This window comes from Artemia sp. Qi Xiang Cuo, chromosome 2 (genome assembly GCF_049724085.1).
Source record: "Artemia sp. Qi Xiang Cuo chromosome 2, ASM4972408v1, whole genome shotgun sequence".
Lineage (NCBI taxonomy): Eukaryota > Metazoa > Arthropoda > Branchiopoda > Anostraca > Artemiidae > Artemia > Artemia sp. Qi Xiang Cuo.
The window spans coordinates 28,299,660-28,314,427 of record NC_142795.1 but is presented as its reverse complement, the minus strand read 5'-3'; the positions used below and the strand labels follow the sequence as shown (position 1 = coordinate 28,314,427).

The 14,768-nt window shown below is 35.5% G+C and overlaps 1 protein-coding gene across 3 annotated transcripts in view; it reads left to right on the top strand.

The window, feature by feature from the left end:
* Window positions 1–9,565, top strand: part of LOC148955084 (translation machinery-associated protein 16) — a 41,359-nt gene extending 31,794 nt beyond the window's left edge. For all 3 annotated transcript variants that reach the window (XM_089100202.1, XM_089100195.1, XM_089100211.1), the window contains exon 5: window positions 9,382–9,565. In XM_089100202.1, coding sequence (XP_088956328.1) covers window positions 9,382–9,533 — 152 coding nt within the window. In that variant the 3' untranslated portion in view covers window positions 9,534–9,565. The remainder of the gene's footprint in view (window positions 1–9,381) is intronic.
* Window positions 9,566–14,768: the final 5,203 nt, after the last annotated feature.

Sequence of the window (14,768 nt, the reverse complement as noted above, 5' to 3'; positions counted from 1 at the left end):
GATGTAAAATAAGTTTTCGAAGAGAAAGCGTCCCTAAAACCCTCAGGGCAAGGGTTATCAGTTATACCCTGGGGCCATAAAGGTTTTTATAAAAGGCGTTGTCGTAGAAACTTCAAAAAAAGCTCATTCGATTGGAAATTCAAAGGGCTAGTACCCTTTTTAATAGTCGAAAGTGATTCGAGGGCAGTTAGCCCCCCCCCCCACGCCCATTATTCCCCCAAACGCAACGAATTAAAATTTTGAGATACCCATTTTGTTCCGCGTAGTTGATTTCCAGATAGAAAATATGTTTTTGAGGAGGACACTCCCCCATAACCCTCAGGGCAAGGTTTTTAAGTTATGCCCTGGGGGCATATAAGGTTTTTATAGAAGGCGTAGTCGTAGAAACTTCAAAACAGGCTCATTCGATTGGAAATTCAAAGGGCTAGTACCCTTTTTAATAGCCAAAAGTGATTAGAGGATAACTAGCCGCCCCCACGCCCGTCATTCCCCCAAACACATCCAATCAAAATTTTGAAATAGACATTTTGTTCAGCGTAGTTGATTTCCAAATAGAAAAAATGTTTTTGAGGAGGACACTCCCCCACAACCCTTACGGCAAGGGTTTTAAGTTATGCCCTGGGGGCATATAAGGTTTTTATAGAAGGCGTTGTGGTAAAAACTTCAAAACAGGCTCATTCGATTGGAAGTACCCTCAAGGCCTAGTACCCTTTTTGATAGTCGAAAGTAATTGGAGTGCAACTAGCCCCCCCACGCTAATCATTTTCCAAAACAAAACTAATAAGAAGGTTTAGAGAGCAATTTTCTTCAGCGTAGTTGATTTCCAGATAGAAAATATGTTTTTGAGGAGGACACTCCCCCACAACCCTCATAGCAAGGGTTTTAAGTTATGTCCTGGAGGCATATAATGTTTTTATAGAAGGCGTTGTCGTAGAAACTTCAAAACAGGTTCATTCGATTGGAAATTCAAAGGTCTAGTGCCTTTTTAATAGTCGAAAGGGATTGGAGGGCAACTAGCCCCCCCCCACGTCCATCATTCCCCCAAACACATCCAATCAAAATTTTGAGATCGCCTTTTGTTCAGCGTATTTGTTTTCCAGATATAAAATTTGTTTTTGAGGAGGACACTCCCTCACAACCCTCGGGGCTAAGGGTTTAAAGTTATGGCCTGGGGGCATATAAGGTTTTTATGGAAGGCGTTGTCGTAGAAACCTCAAATAAGGCTGATTCTATTGGAAATTCATAGGATTAGTGCCCTTTTTAATAGTCGAAAGTGATTGTAGGGCACATATCGCCCCCCCCTCCCCACACGCATCATTCGCCAAAACACAATCATTTAAAATTTTGAGATAGCCATTTTGTTAAACGTAGTTTTAAGTTCTGGAAATTGGGTTTTTAAGGATGATAACCTTCTCACAGCCCTCAGGACAAGGGTTGTAAGTTATGCCCTGAGGGCATATAAAGTTTTTATAGAATGTGTTGTCGTAGAAACTTCAAAAAGGGCTCATTTGATTAGAAATTGAAATGGCTTGTGCCCTTTTTAATAGTCGAAAGTTATTGGAAGGCAACTAACACCTCTTCCACACACACCATTTCCCGAGATACATCCAATAAAAATTTTTAGATAGTGATTTTGTTCCACGCAGTTAAAGTTCAGGAAATTATACCTTTGAGCCGGACACTCCCCCCACAGTCTTCAGGGCAAGGGTTATAAGTTATGCCCTGGGGGCATATAAGTTTTTATTGAAATCTTTGTCGTAGAAACTTGAAAAAAGGCTCATTTTTTTGAAAATTTAAAGGTCTAGTGCCCTTTTTAATAGTCGAAAGTGATTCGAGGGCAGCTAGCCCCACTCTCTCGCCCACCTTTTCCCCAAACACATCCAACCAAAATTTTTAGATAGCCATTTTATTCAGTGTTTTGGATTGCCAGATAGAAATTATATTTTTGAGGAGGACACTCCCCTACAGCCCTCAGGGCAAGGGTTGTAAGTTATACCCTGGGGGCATATGAGGCTTTTACTGAACGCGTCGTCGTAGAAACTTCCAAAATGACTCATTTGGAAATTGAAATGGCTAGTGCCCTTTTTAATAGTCGAAAGTGATTGGAAGGCAACAAACACCCCTTTCTTTTTCTCTGAAAAGACTATGTCAATATAAAACGAACAGAAATTAATTAAAAACTTTTTCCACAAAATAAGTTTTTCAAAGAAAAATTAAGGTCTCCATTAAACAAAAAATGAGCAAAAATAAAATCAAATAATCTACCAAGCGTGAAACTACCACAAATCAGCATCGATAAATAAATGAAACCCAAAACGAGTGGAAATTACAATAAATAACCGAGTCAAACTCAAAACGAGCCGAAATTAACATAAGTTGGGCTCAAAACCCTTATGCCTTCCCACGGCCAGAACATAATTTGCACTTTACTGAAAAAAATACAAATGAATGTGCATTGTCAGTTTAATATACATTTACTGATATTTAGCAATCAAAATCTTAATATTATTTGATTTATTAAAGTTATAAAAGTAAAAACATTTATACTTTTTTTTATTAAAAGTGCGATATTAGAATCGCCATATCAACAACTTTCTCCCTCTATCTTAAAAAAAAAAAAAAAAGGAAAAAGGTTTTGCATGGTTAGCAGTGATGTCAATTTTTTCGGTTGGGCTACTAGGCTACCACAAGAGCTAGAGTTATTTTTAATGACTGTTTTGGAAACTACTGCTCATACCTACGTGATTTTCATAAGTTCATCTTGGTAAAATTAAGGTATAAAGCAAATTTTCACAAAAAACCATTTTTTGTCTAATGTTTGTATTATTATCTGTATGACATTATGCTATGTGACACCATGCTATAACTGTTCTGTGTATACCCACATAGTAAAGAGCAGTAGCTTCAAAAAATAGGTTTGCTCTAGAACTAGGCTCCAGCTAAGAAAAAGCCAAAGCCTTTATTGTGTGTGGCATTTTTAGGGAAAATGAGCCCAAAAGGAACCACATCCTATAGTACTGGAAAGTTTAAAAACTGTTTTTCAAAAAAACTTTCCTGTGAGAAACATTCTTTCAAGAGAAATCGGGGTTGTATTTAACACAAATTTAGAGAGGTGAACTGGATGGCAGAATGGGCTATCTCAATATTAGTGCTGTTTTGAGGAAGAAGAGTGGGTATATTTGAGACAGGTCCTTCGTATGAGAAAAGCTGATTTCCTCACCTCTATCAACCAGCTACTTCAGCGTCAATTTCTGGTTAGTGTAGTCACTATTTTTGGCCGTTTGAAACATATATGCAAAGACTGTGCACACAGGGACAGTTATATAGCCTTACCAGAACAAAAAGTTTTAGTAACACTTAATTGTACACAAGATTATTCAGTCAGTACTAAATTGTCTATTAACAACATTAAGAGTGCTTAAAGAAAGTTAGTAGTACTGGGCCTAATGCTATAGTAATCACTATGCCAACCCTGATGATTATCCAATACATCTGGTAGGAACGTTTCAGAGATTAAGTTGTATAGGATGGGAATATCTTATGACCTTATATTTATTCTCACAAACATAAGGGTGAACAAGGTGATGTTGTTGACACCCCTCAATCACTCCAGAAGGCTAGAGCGTCATTAATGCTTGACCAAATACTAAATACATTAGTTATATTTAAACTTTCTTTGCCTAATTCATTTTTCTTCGTCACTTCAGGGATATATGTTTTGGGGTAATCGACTGTGTTGACTAAAATAAACCTCACGAAATTTTGATCGAGTGCGATGTATGGTTGGGAAGGGGGGTGCCTGAGGGCAAATGGTTTGTCAGCATCATTTAACCCACCTACATGTACAGATATAAATCGGCGCAGATATAAAGGGCCTTAGGATCATCTTCAAAGTCGAAAATAACGGATTTTAAGACATTTTTATCTGTCTGCCATCCGCTACTTTTTGTACGGCTTCTAGAAAGCGAGGCGGGTCGAATGGTTGGCTCTCTTCTCGGTTTCAAATTGGATATTTCATCGTAATTTGGTAGACAAATCCAAAGTGGAGCTGCTTTGGTTGCGGTAGAGCTTGATACTAACTTCAGGAATTTGCGTCGTAACGACGGAATTCTCCGCACCATAGACCGAAACAGCTGAATCTATTGAGCTTAATTTATGTTTTATTAGTCCTTGATTTTGGGTAATCCAACAGTATGAGCCTACCGTTAAAACTTTTGTACTACTAGCTAGTGATATCCCAGCTGGCGACCTTATAAATCAGTCCTGTACGTTCGTGGTCGGCTTAATATCTTTTCTGTACTTAAAATATCTTTTTCAAAAAGAAAAATTAAGTTCAATGCTAAAATTTTTCGAAATTATATTTTTTTTTTTTTTTTTTTTTTTTTTTTTGTAAATTTAAAAATTAAAATAAAATTTCCTGGAAAGAGAATCATCATTCTTTACTGCCCTTCCCCAAATCCCTTTGACCATTTGTTCGATATGGTGAACCTTAGTGAACAAATAATACATGAGAGACCCATAATTCTGTACTAATTTAAAACTCTTGTTGACTATGAGGAGAAAACTAACAGTATAACTGTATCGAGAATACTTGGAATTTTCGAACGACTTACTGTGTGGTGAATTCTTATGATTGACTGGATTAGTTATATCTCTGCCTCAAATTTGAACTCCTCCTCCCCCTCCCCCCGATGATTTTATTTCTTTAAAATTACATCGCCATATTTTGTTATTTGAAGAAAAGAACAGGCCTGGTGAATGGACTCGAATAAGCCTATAAATTAGACTAAAAAACCAAAAATCGTATTTATAAATACAACCATCTGCACAAAGAGGATACTATCGAAAGAGTTACACTTGGGAGAGAAAATACAATTTAACAGTAACAAATTTAGTCTCCATAAGGTTTTTCTCCGTGAAGAATTTTTTATGACGTCATGTCATTGCAATCCGCAAGGACATGACGTCATAGATTGCGATGGAAGTCCAAAGTTGAATAGGCATGCTACTTCAGAAATGAAAGCAGTCTAAAATGACGTCATCGAATTAAGCTGTCAGGTAGGCGGAGTATAACGAAATGTATCGGTATATAAAAGAGAAAACAGGCAAACAGATTTTTAATTCATTTTAAGAAGTGATCAATTGATACAGATAAAATAATTATGAATATAAACAGCCAATATTATATATCCAGTGATATGGATTCAAGTTATGAAAACTTTGGCCTTGACCCAGATTGGTTGCTAATGGGTGGAACAACAAGTTTTACAAACCAAGAAGACATACTGCAAGATATTTTGGGATTGGAGGAGGTACTCAATCAGTCTCAATGGTCAATCGATCATATAGACATTCAACGACAAGGCCAGACAAATACAGAAACATCAGAAGTAAGTAGTGTCGTGAATGGAAAATACAACATTGATCAATGCCCAAATACTGATGGAGCTTTACCTGCAGTGTCACTACCAAGCTGTGGTAGTTATTCTCCTCCAGAAACTTTTCATGGTTCAAATGCAGCTGTAAAGTTATCTTGTTCATCCCCAGAGACTCACATGGATATTCAACTGCAAATATGGAAAAGTGCACAGGAAGCAGAAATAGAAAGTTCTGTGAATGATGAAAGCAAGATTGATTTCGCCCCAAAAATCAAAGTAGCTTCGTATATAGCGTCAGTACCATCGCGTGACATCAGCTTTGGTTTAGAAACTTACCAGAATGCAAATGCAGTCGCAATTTCCCCTTGTTCATCCAGAATGGATACTAATATTGATGAAAGCAGATGTGCCAATGTAAATCCTGCCTATCAAAAGACGAACAATAAATGTAAAAAGGACAAGATAAAAGCTGCAAAAAATGCTGCAAATTGTTTAAAAACTCAAAAGGAACGGAACAAGGAATCCGCCCGTGCCTATAGAAAAAGAAGAAGAACCGAGGAGCAAGAACTTGAAATAAAGTTTGGGTTTTTGAAGAAGAAGAAGGTAGTGCTCGAAGAAGAGTTAAAATCTCTCAAAGAACTTTACTCAGAGAAATACGGTCATAACAAAATAGCCCAAGAAGGGTTGTGTTAAATAACTAGTGTAAATTTTATTAGAAAGCATTTGGTTTCAACTTTCAAAATTTTTGTTGTTTTGCTTTGAATAAACCATTCTCCTTTAATATGTCTTCACTTAATTTTTTAATAGTACATAGCTTAGGATAGGTACTTAATGCTCGGACCTCGTGTTATGAACTTTTTTGTCTGTGTTAATGAACTGAAAATTTCACCAAATGAATTTACGATTCCATTGCAGTTACCGTTATTACTGATTGAATGGGCTTGAAAAAAATTAGGAAGGGGGTGGGGGTACAGGCACAAGGGTGTCTCTTTGGGTTCATGACTAAAAAATTTTTTAAATGTTCGTAATTTCAGGTCCAAATTAAATAATGTTAGAAATGAGGTCCAAATAATGGGAGAATTCTCATCTCTATCTCTTGATTTTCTTTAAAAATAAAACGAAACACTTTTGTAGTACCAAAAGGTAATTTTACTCAAATTTAGTGGTTCTTTTCAAAATAAGGTTCAACTTAGCTATTAATCTTTCTTCTTTTTTTTTCATACCAAAATCTTACGTTATCTGAAGCCATTTTTGTAAACTTATAGGTATGGAGGTAGTAACCTCTGAAAGTTTTTTGTTGTTTTTTTTGTAAGAAATTTTGTGCATACGTTCTGTAGATGGAATTTTACATGGGTTCAGTTTTGCCAGTTTGAATTTTGCTTGGGTTGAGTATTTTATGGTTTGAATTTTACTGGAGTACTATCCAGAGCTTACTGTCTGTTTGAATACCAATGCTACCATCCTTGCAGTTAGATCTAACCCTGAGCAGGGGATTAGAAAGTGTTGTATGTAGAGAATAGTGAAGCGCCTCAACTATGGGTTTTGTATGTACCAAATCTCATGGTTTTAGAAGGAGAGGGTAGATCAACCCTGGGCTGAAATTCTTCTCTTTGTAACTATTAACTTCATTAGTACGAATTTTTTTTTTTTTTTTAATTTGTGCAAGGAATCAATTAACCTTTTCTCTTAAGCAGAAACACCATGTGTTCTTACCCAAAATGAAAGGATGCATCTGGCGATTTTTTTTCTGAAATGATTATATTTATCTAGTGAGTTTTTAATGGAGTAGAGGGTAGTGCAGCTATACAAAGGAATTTCTTTTTATGAGACGTACTGACGTACTTTTATCGTACTGTTCTCATAAGTGTAATAGTTGTTATGAAAATGCGAAGGAGTCGATTAATCGTGTTCACCTAACCAGAACACACCATATTTTCGTGTCTAAACAAAACTTATCTGATATTTTTTTTATTTTTTTTTTAATGAGTTAAAATGTTTTAAGTGTTTCTCAACTGGGCTTTTTTCTGATTTTTCTCTGATTTCACATCGTTCTGCTTAGATTTTGTTTTGCGGTTAATCAAAGTGCCAAGATCATAGGGGTTATTGATCTCACTCAAAAGTTTTTTAGTGCTTCTGAGGTAAGTGCTTAAGTTTTAGGCTTTGATGATAATCTTATACGCCACTGGTCACCATAGTCAGTCTTTACACCACTGGTTAGAGAAAAATGGACTTTGATTTTAGTTTCCCATAAGAATTATGTAATTCATGCTTGGTATGTAAGAAAGATAGAGATGGAGGTTGTAAAGATGCTATAAATAAAAACGAGTCACGCTTTGCGTTACATGAATAAATCGTTGCTTGAAATTTTGTTAAATGAATCAATGCAACCAAAAACGAACTGAAATTCAAGGATATAACTGGATCATATTTAAAGATAACGGATGCCGATCTAGATGAATAAACAAATCCTAAAACAAGTAGAACTTGAAATGATAAAATAAGATAAGATTTTATTCATTATCAATACAAATACAATAATACACTGTGCTAGTCCCCCCCCCCCCAAAGGCTCCTTGGCCTTTAAATGAATAATCAGGTCACACTTCAAACGAACAGAGATTTTGCGAAGAAGAGTAATGCTATTAGATATTTATAAAGCAGATGTATATATTCTTTTTGGTGCATGTAGGGCTGTTTCCAGTGGGTAGGGATTTCGGGGTTTGAACCACCACCTCCCGGAAATTTCTGTTCGACTTGTAAAAACATAACAAAAATACATATAAACAAATCTTTGATGCTTTTTAAATTTTTCGTACAACTCTCCCCCCCCCTCCCGAAGAAATACCCCTCGTCATAACAAAAATCCCAGACATGCCCTCGGGTGCATGATAATTTCCTTTTGAGGCTAAGAACAATGAAAAATACTTACTACGTCAGATGGACTTCGCCACCTGCGACCTTTCAAACACTTTTACTCAGTCTTCCTTTAAGTGTCCTTCTAATACGGTGTCTTTTAAACTTTTTTATTTCTGTTTTCCTGCTTGTCCTTTTTCTCTCTCTCCAAGTGCCGTAAATCCTGCAAAATGGGTGTAGATGAAAGAACACAATATTGTCATTTTCAATTACAACTGAATTTATTTCAATCTCCCAAAGTTGTAATTCTGAACTGGACTAGTCAATTTGTTTACACATAAAACGAAATACCAACGTGGGTAGAGAATTGTCAGTACACTGTTAAATGTAATTCCATTTAAATTCTTTAATAAACTCGCCATGGAAATAAACGAGTTTATGAAAAAACGTGGTGGTTGCACATTTGGTCAATAAGATTGCATTTATTAACTGTAAGAAGCTTATTTCACACATATTAACTTCAAATGGAGCGTAGCTGACGCTCACACTGGCCTATTACAGTTCGACTGTGAAAGTAATATACACTGCTATATAACACTGCGTATAGTCCTCATCTTCGAGAAAAGACCAGCAGCTTTTTGCTTGAAGGAAGAGGGAGGGTGCCCAGGGGCAACTCCTAAATTCTGGGTTTTCAGGCTCACGTTCTCGGATGATTGTGTGTTATGCCTCATTTTCCCCCCAATTCCTTTGAAGAAGGGTTGGTATAAAATCCTTATACCATTGTTTGCTCAAGGTAGTTTTTGAACTGGGGAAAGTAATAGTATTTAGTGTTTGCTTAAAATATAAAAAAAAAGCGATCAGGCTTGAATTTAGTCAATATTGCCGTTTTAACATGTTCTTATGCTTGTGGAGATGGTTGCGCATGGCTCTGGCTTTTGGGAAGGGGGGGAGTTATCAAAGAAGCTTTTTACTGAGGATAGAGGAGCCTTGATAGTTTACGAATCACTTTTTATTGTGTCATTTATATCGATATCCTTTGGACCGATCTTTTGACGAGATGGAATTTCCTCTTGTTCCTTCTCCGTGTACGATTATGCATTTAAGGTGTCTTTTTGTTGATAAATTTCTTTTAATTGCATTTATTTATCAGAAATCCCAGATATTATGGATCCTGAATGTGTGAATTACTTACGGCAGTGGAGTGGCCAAATAAAATATCTTCAGAATATCAAAATGCGAAGATACAAGCGGAAAGACTTTGAAGAGGATGAGAAAAAGAGTGAGATGGATATTATTGATTAATTATTTTGCAAAATTAAACATTTTATCCTGAATTATTTTCGTTTATTTTTTATTCATTCTCTGTTTCTTTTCTTTTTTATTATTCTTAGAGGATTTTAATGTGAGTGAAAGACTTAAAGCCTAAACTAGATTGACCTGACGGAACGAAAAATTTGAAAATATATGAGCCAGGGTAGGATTGAAAATTCATGAAATCCATGACTTCAAAAAGCCCTTAAAATGTAAAGATAAAAAATTAAATTAATACAATGTCCAGATTGGTGCAATTAGAAAGCAAGCTAGTTAGAAGCTTAGAACAGGATAATTTGGGTACTTGGATTTATTTTAAGTCGTCCTGCCCTTCTATTTCCTATCCAAAATGACGCTTCATTTAAATATCAACAATACCATTCTAAAGGGGACAAGCTCCCAAATTGAAGTGTAACACAAGTTCCCTTCTATATTTTCAAAATTGTGATTAACTAAAGTCTATACTCTAAAATTGTTTTCCACTCACTCACAATGTGGTTGATGTAAAAAAGAAGAAGAAGACTACTGACAACCGCAAGAACATAATGAGGGTTCTCAAATAGATTAAAGTTAAAATCCAGCAGTGAGAAAATCAGTATTGGAAATTTGCCAAAGAACTGACCTAATTGAAGCTGGCATTGGGTTGCATATTTTCCTGTACAAAAGAACTGGACTTTAATTGGAACATATAATGGACGTGGACAATGTGATTAGAAAATTGTCATTTCTGCTGCTGCTTACAGGATAGGTCTGAAGGAAGAATATGTTTGTGTGGGCGCTTTCAGTATAAATGATACAACCCATCTGATTCTCGTCCTCCTAATTTTACAAGACAATTAATTATGGTATTTTGCTAGGGCACTAAAGTTCATTGGAATTCTACTCGATGTAATGATCAATTTACAAAATAAATTTATACTTGAAGTTATCTGTTTATTTTAACTGGAATTTCTGTATTATTTTTAAGGATTTAACTTTTGATATACAGTAAAGATATCTATTATTTATCACTTAATCTAACATTTGTTTTGATTATTGTCATATTAACCAATTCAAGCATATATCCGTGTATGGCCCTAAATATCATTTATGCCAACCTTAAGCTGGTAATCATAAGAATTATCAGAGAGAAATTTAAATGCCTCAAACAGCTCATTATAAGCCCACAATTTTCTAATCTCTCTGGGAGGGGGTGGTGTTCAAACCAATCTTGGTCGGTAATCTCTTTCTCCACGTATCTATACTATATCGCCTTAGTGAGTGCAAAAGTTTTTTTTTTCAATATTTAAATGCCAAGGAGTTGACTAAACCTGATTAAAAGCATTAATGCCATATCGTTACTGTGACGCCTAAAGATCATACCGGACATTTTCATACATCTAAGGTAATACCGAAAACCGTTTGCTAAGTAGTTCTTAAAGAAAGAATCAGTAGGATAATGTAGATCAGGATGATCGAAATTTGATTTAGCTTATATAACCCTGCTGATTCTCTCTTTGAGAACAGCTTAGCAAATGGTATTAGGTAATTACCTCAGACGCGTGAAAATGTTAGATTCGACATATCGATGATATCGCCGCGTCCAATAAGAAAAGGTGCGTCCATATTTTGGGAAATGAGCTAAGTAGTCATGAATATTTCTCAAGTAGTGGGGGGTGGGTTTCAGATCAGTCTTGGAAGGAAAAATTGCTGTTTTGGCGCATGTATGTGTACTATGTAAATCATTTCGAATGCAGTTTCCCAATCGCTATTTCTTACATTATTCGTAGTCAAGAATTTTATTTTCAAGTTGAATAGAATTATAGAACGCATTTACTACTATACAGCTTCATCCTTCAGTTGGATTTTGAAATTGACAGGCGACAGATTGTTTCTACAGCTGAATTGTAAGTTTGCAGATTTTTTTTTGCTGTTTTTAGTTAAGATTTTCTTAATGTTTAATGCTCAATTGTTGAACGCCAGATAGAAAATACAATCTTTGATTGTATTTGAAATGTTTTTTTCTGAAACATTTTTACCCCCCCCCCCCCCAAACAAAAACCCTTCTATTTTGACAAAATTTAGCTATAGACTAAGCTATGTACAAGGTTGGGGAATTAAAGATTGAACCGGAAGTTACCCCAAAAATATGATTCATAAATAAATTGTAAATTACTGCCTATAGGGGGGGTTAGGGGGCTATCATTTTTAAATGATAATACCTTTTCTTTTTGTTGAAAGCAGGGATGCCAAAAAGATAATTATTTTTTTCATTTAAAGTGGAGGCAGAAGAAAATCATATCAAATTCCCTGAGAAACCATTGAAATATTTTGATATACCCAGGACCCCCCATTCGAACTTGTTCATTGTCTTGGGTATTATGCGATTTCTCATAGGCTACTGGCCTTGTTTGACTTTTGTGTGTGCTCCCTTTGAAATAGATTCTTTGGATCTTATTGAATGCCATGGCGCATCTACGACTCAGTTTTCCAATAATTTGAGGTATATCTGAATAATTTCGACATTTTTGTTATTGTCTTTGTACCCCTTTACTCATACCCTCAATTTTTTTTTTTTTCAAAGAACACTTAAGCTGTTTAACGTTAATTTTCGTGTTTGTTTGAACAATATAGTAACCTAGTTAATTATTAAGTAAATTATTTTTCTAATGAAAGCTGAGACGGTATCCTATCAAGGTGGTATCCAGAGAGGAGGGGGGGTAGGGAGGTATTACATTTAAAATATAATATCTCGAATTTATTTTATTGAAAGCAGGGATACCAAAAAGTTAATTATTTTTTTTAATTTAAAGCAGAGACGGCATCCTATCAAGGTGGTATCCAGAGGGGGGGGGTAGTGAGCTATCGTATTTAAATGATAATACCTCGATTTTTTTTAAGCAGGGGTGCCAATGAGTTAATTATTTTTTTTTTAAGCAGGGACGGTATCCTATCAAAATGGTATCCAGAGGGGAGAGATAGGGAGTTATTATATTTATGTGATAGTACCTTGGTTTTTTTTTTTATTGAAAGCAGGGATGCCATAAAGAGAAAAGCTGACAAAATTTAACAAGATTTTCGTGAGTTATACTTGATACAGCACTCGCATGGTTTTGTCGTCCAAAGGGAAAGGGACATATGCATCCGACCGGGTTTTTTTTTCTTATTGATGAAACGGGTTTACTTTGAAAACATTCTTTCATAAGTACCAGGCAGATTCACACTAAAACAGGTTGGTGTGACGAAAGCGATATCTACATCCCCACCTAACGTTGCGCTCGAGTGACAATGGCGCCCTTGGTCCAGTGCCCAAGTTGCATTATAAAGTCGCGTAATAATAGAAGCTTTTAATTTGGGAGGTTCAATTTGGAAGAGTCTTTGACAGGCTTATGACCTCAGGGTACTAGATGCTGCAGAATTTTTACGTGTCCAAAGTGGTTTAAAAATTTCGATCACCCCACAAATGATTACCAAAAATATGCACAAATATAACATTTGAAATATTATAACACTTTATTCAAAGCTTTGAAGAAAAGAAAAAAAAGCCTAATTACCCCTAAGTACGCTTGAAAGCTATTTTAAGAAGAAACTCTTTGAAGATTTCCATGGAAATGACCATAGCAGAAGCTTTGACCCTGGGTGGGGATCAAAGAGGAGTCTTTGAGTATTTTGACCACAGGTGACTTATTGTTGCGACTCTCTTAAATTTGGTAATTTTTGTGAGCATTTGGAAATCAAAGCTTAAACTCAATAACTGATATTAAGTGTCCTAAAATTTTGCTTGGATTAAAAGTGAAGAACTAGGATGAAAATCTCATCAACTTCCTGGAGCTTCTTCAGTCTGCATATTATTTCATTTAATTACATTTAAAACGGATGAGCTTTTCATTTTTTACCTAAGAAAATAGCCGGCACTTCATTTTTCTTCATACCGAATAAACCATTAAGTGTTTTTTGTTTCATTGTAATTGAAGTGTTCATCATGTATTTTCCAATTTGATAAATTTATTCATTTTAGATGCAGTTTATAATTTGACTGATATTAGGTATTTATCAGTTTATAATTTGGAATGAATCCCCAAAAGAAAAAGTGAATAATATCCAAAAGAGCAGCCAAAAGCATTAAAAAAGCAGCAGTTCAGCCTTATCCTACATGACATATATTCTATAATGAAGCCAAAAAACTTTAAAATGCATTTTTTTTTTATTGTTATTAAAAACCAGTTTTTGATACAAGAAGGCTTTTTAGGAATCCAAAAGAGCAAAAATAAAACAATCAATATCAAAGTCGCCCATTTCAACTGTTTTAAAGGTGACAAAGCAGATATAGGCAAAGGGCATTATGATTAAATTAAGCTTCTAAGTTTAAAGTTATATTCAAAGTTTTTACCCAGATAACTGACGAATTTTGTGATACGGTATTTGAAGTTTTGTATGCAGTAATGCTCGATGAAAAAAACTACTAATTTTGATAATTATTTATGTTAGGAATACATAGCTAATAGATACTTCAACTACTTGTATTATATAAGGGTTCTGAAACGCCACAGCCATTTCGTTTCTATCAGATTTCTACTTCTCTTGATGAATAACGAAGAAGACCAGTTTCCAGCCAGCGACTTGTGAATTTTTGAACTCATGAATAGGCTCGAATCTGTTGTAAATTTAAGCTGGTATTTGAGAAAGACTGATTGAAACATTAATGTTTGCGGTCAACATTTATCGCGCCGGCGGCGCGCCGCCGACATTCTACCGGCGGCGTGGCGCGCTGTTTTTGGCCCTGCCGCCGCCGGTCTTCCCTCATCGGTGCGGCGCTGGGGTCTAACTGTGTTGACCTAAGCGTGAAAGGCCTCCCTTATGTTTCTGACCCTGAAACTGTGTCATCTATTATAGGCACAGAAATAGGGTTGTTTAATATTGACGAAATATGAAAAGAAAAAAAATACGCATTAGCTACTATTAATGCCAGATATAAAAGGGTAAACCCTGTAGAATTCCTTCCAATTGGTTTCGTCTAGATTTTAACAATTCATTTTGCTCGTCTCAAAGCCAGCAAGCTCCTTTGAAAAAGTTCTAAGATTTTTAAATATTAGGTTTTTAAATTGGAAATTAAATTAGAATTTTAGCAGTATTAGAATTTTAGCTATATCAAACAGTTCGTGGTAACGAACTGTAAGTATGGAGCGACCCGGCTCAATGGTAACCGAAACTCTAGAATACCAATAGATACATCAAAAGAATCAAATT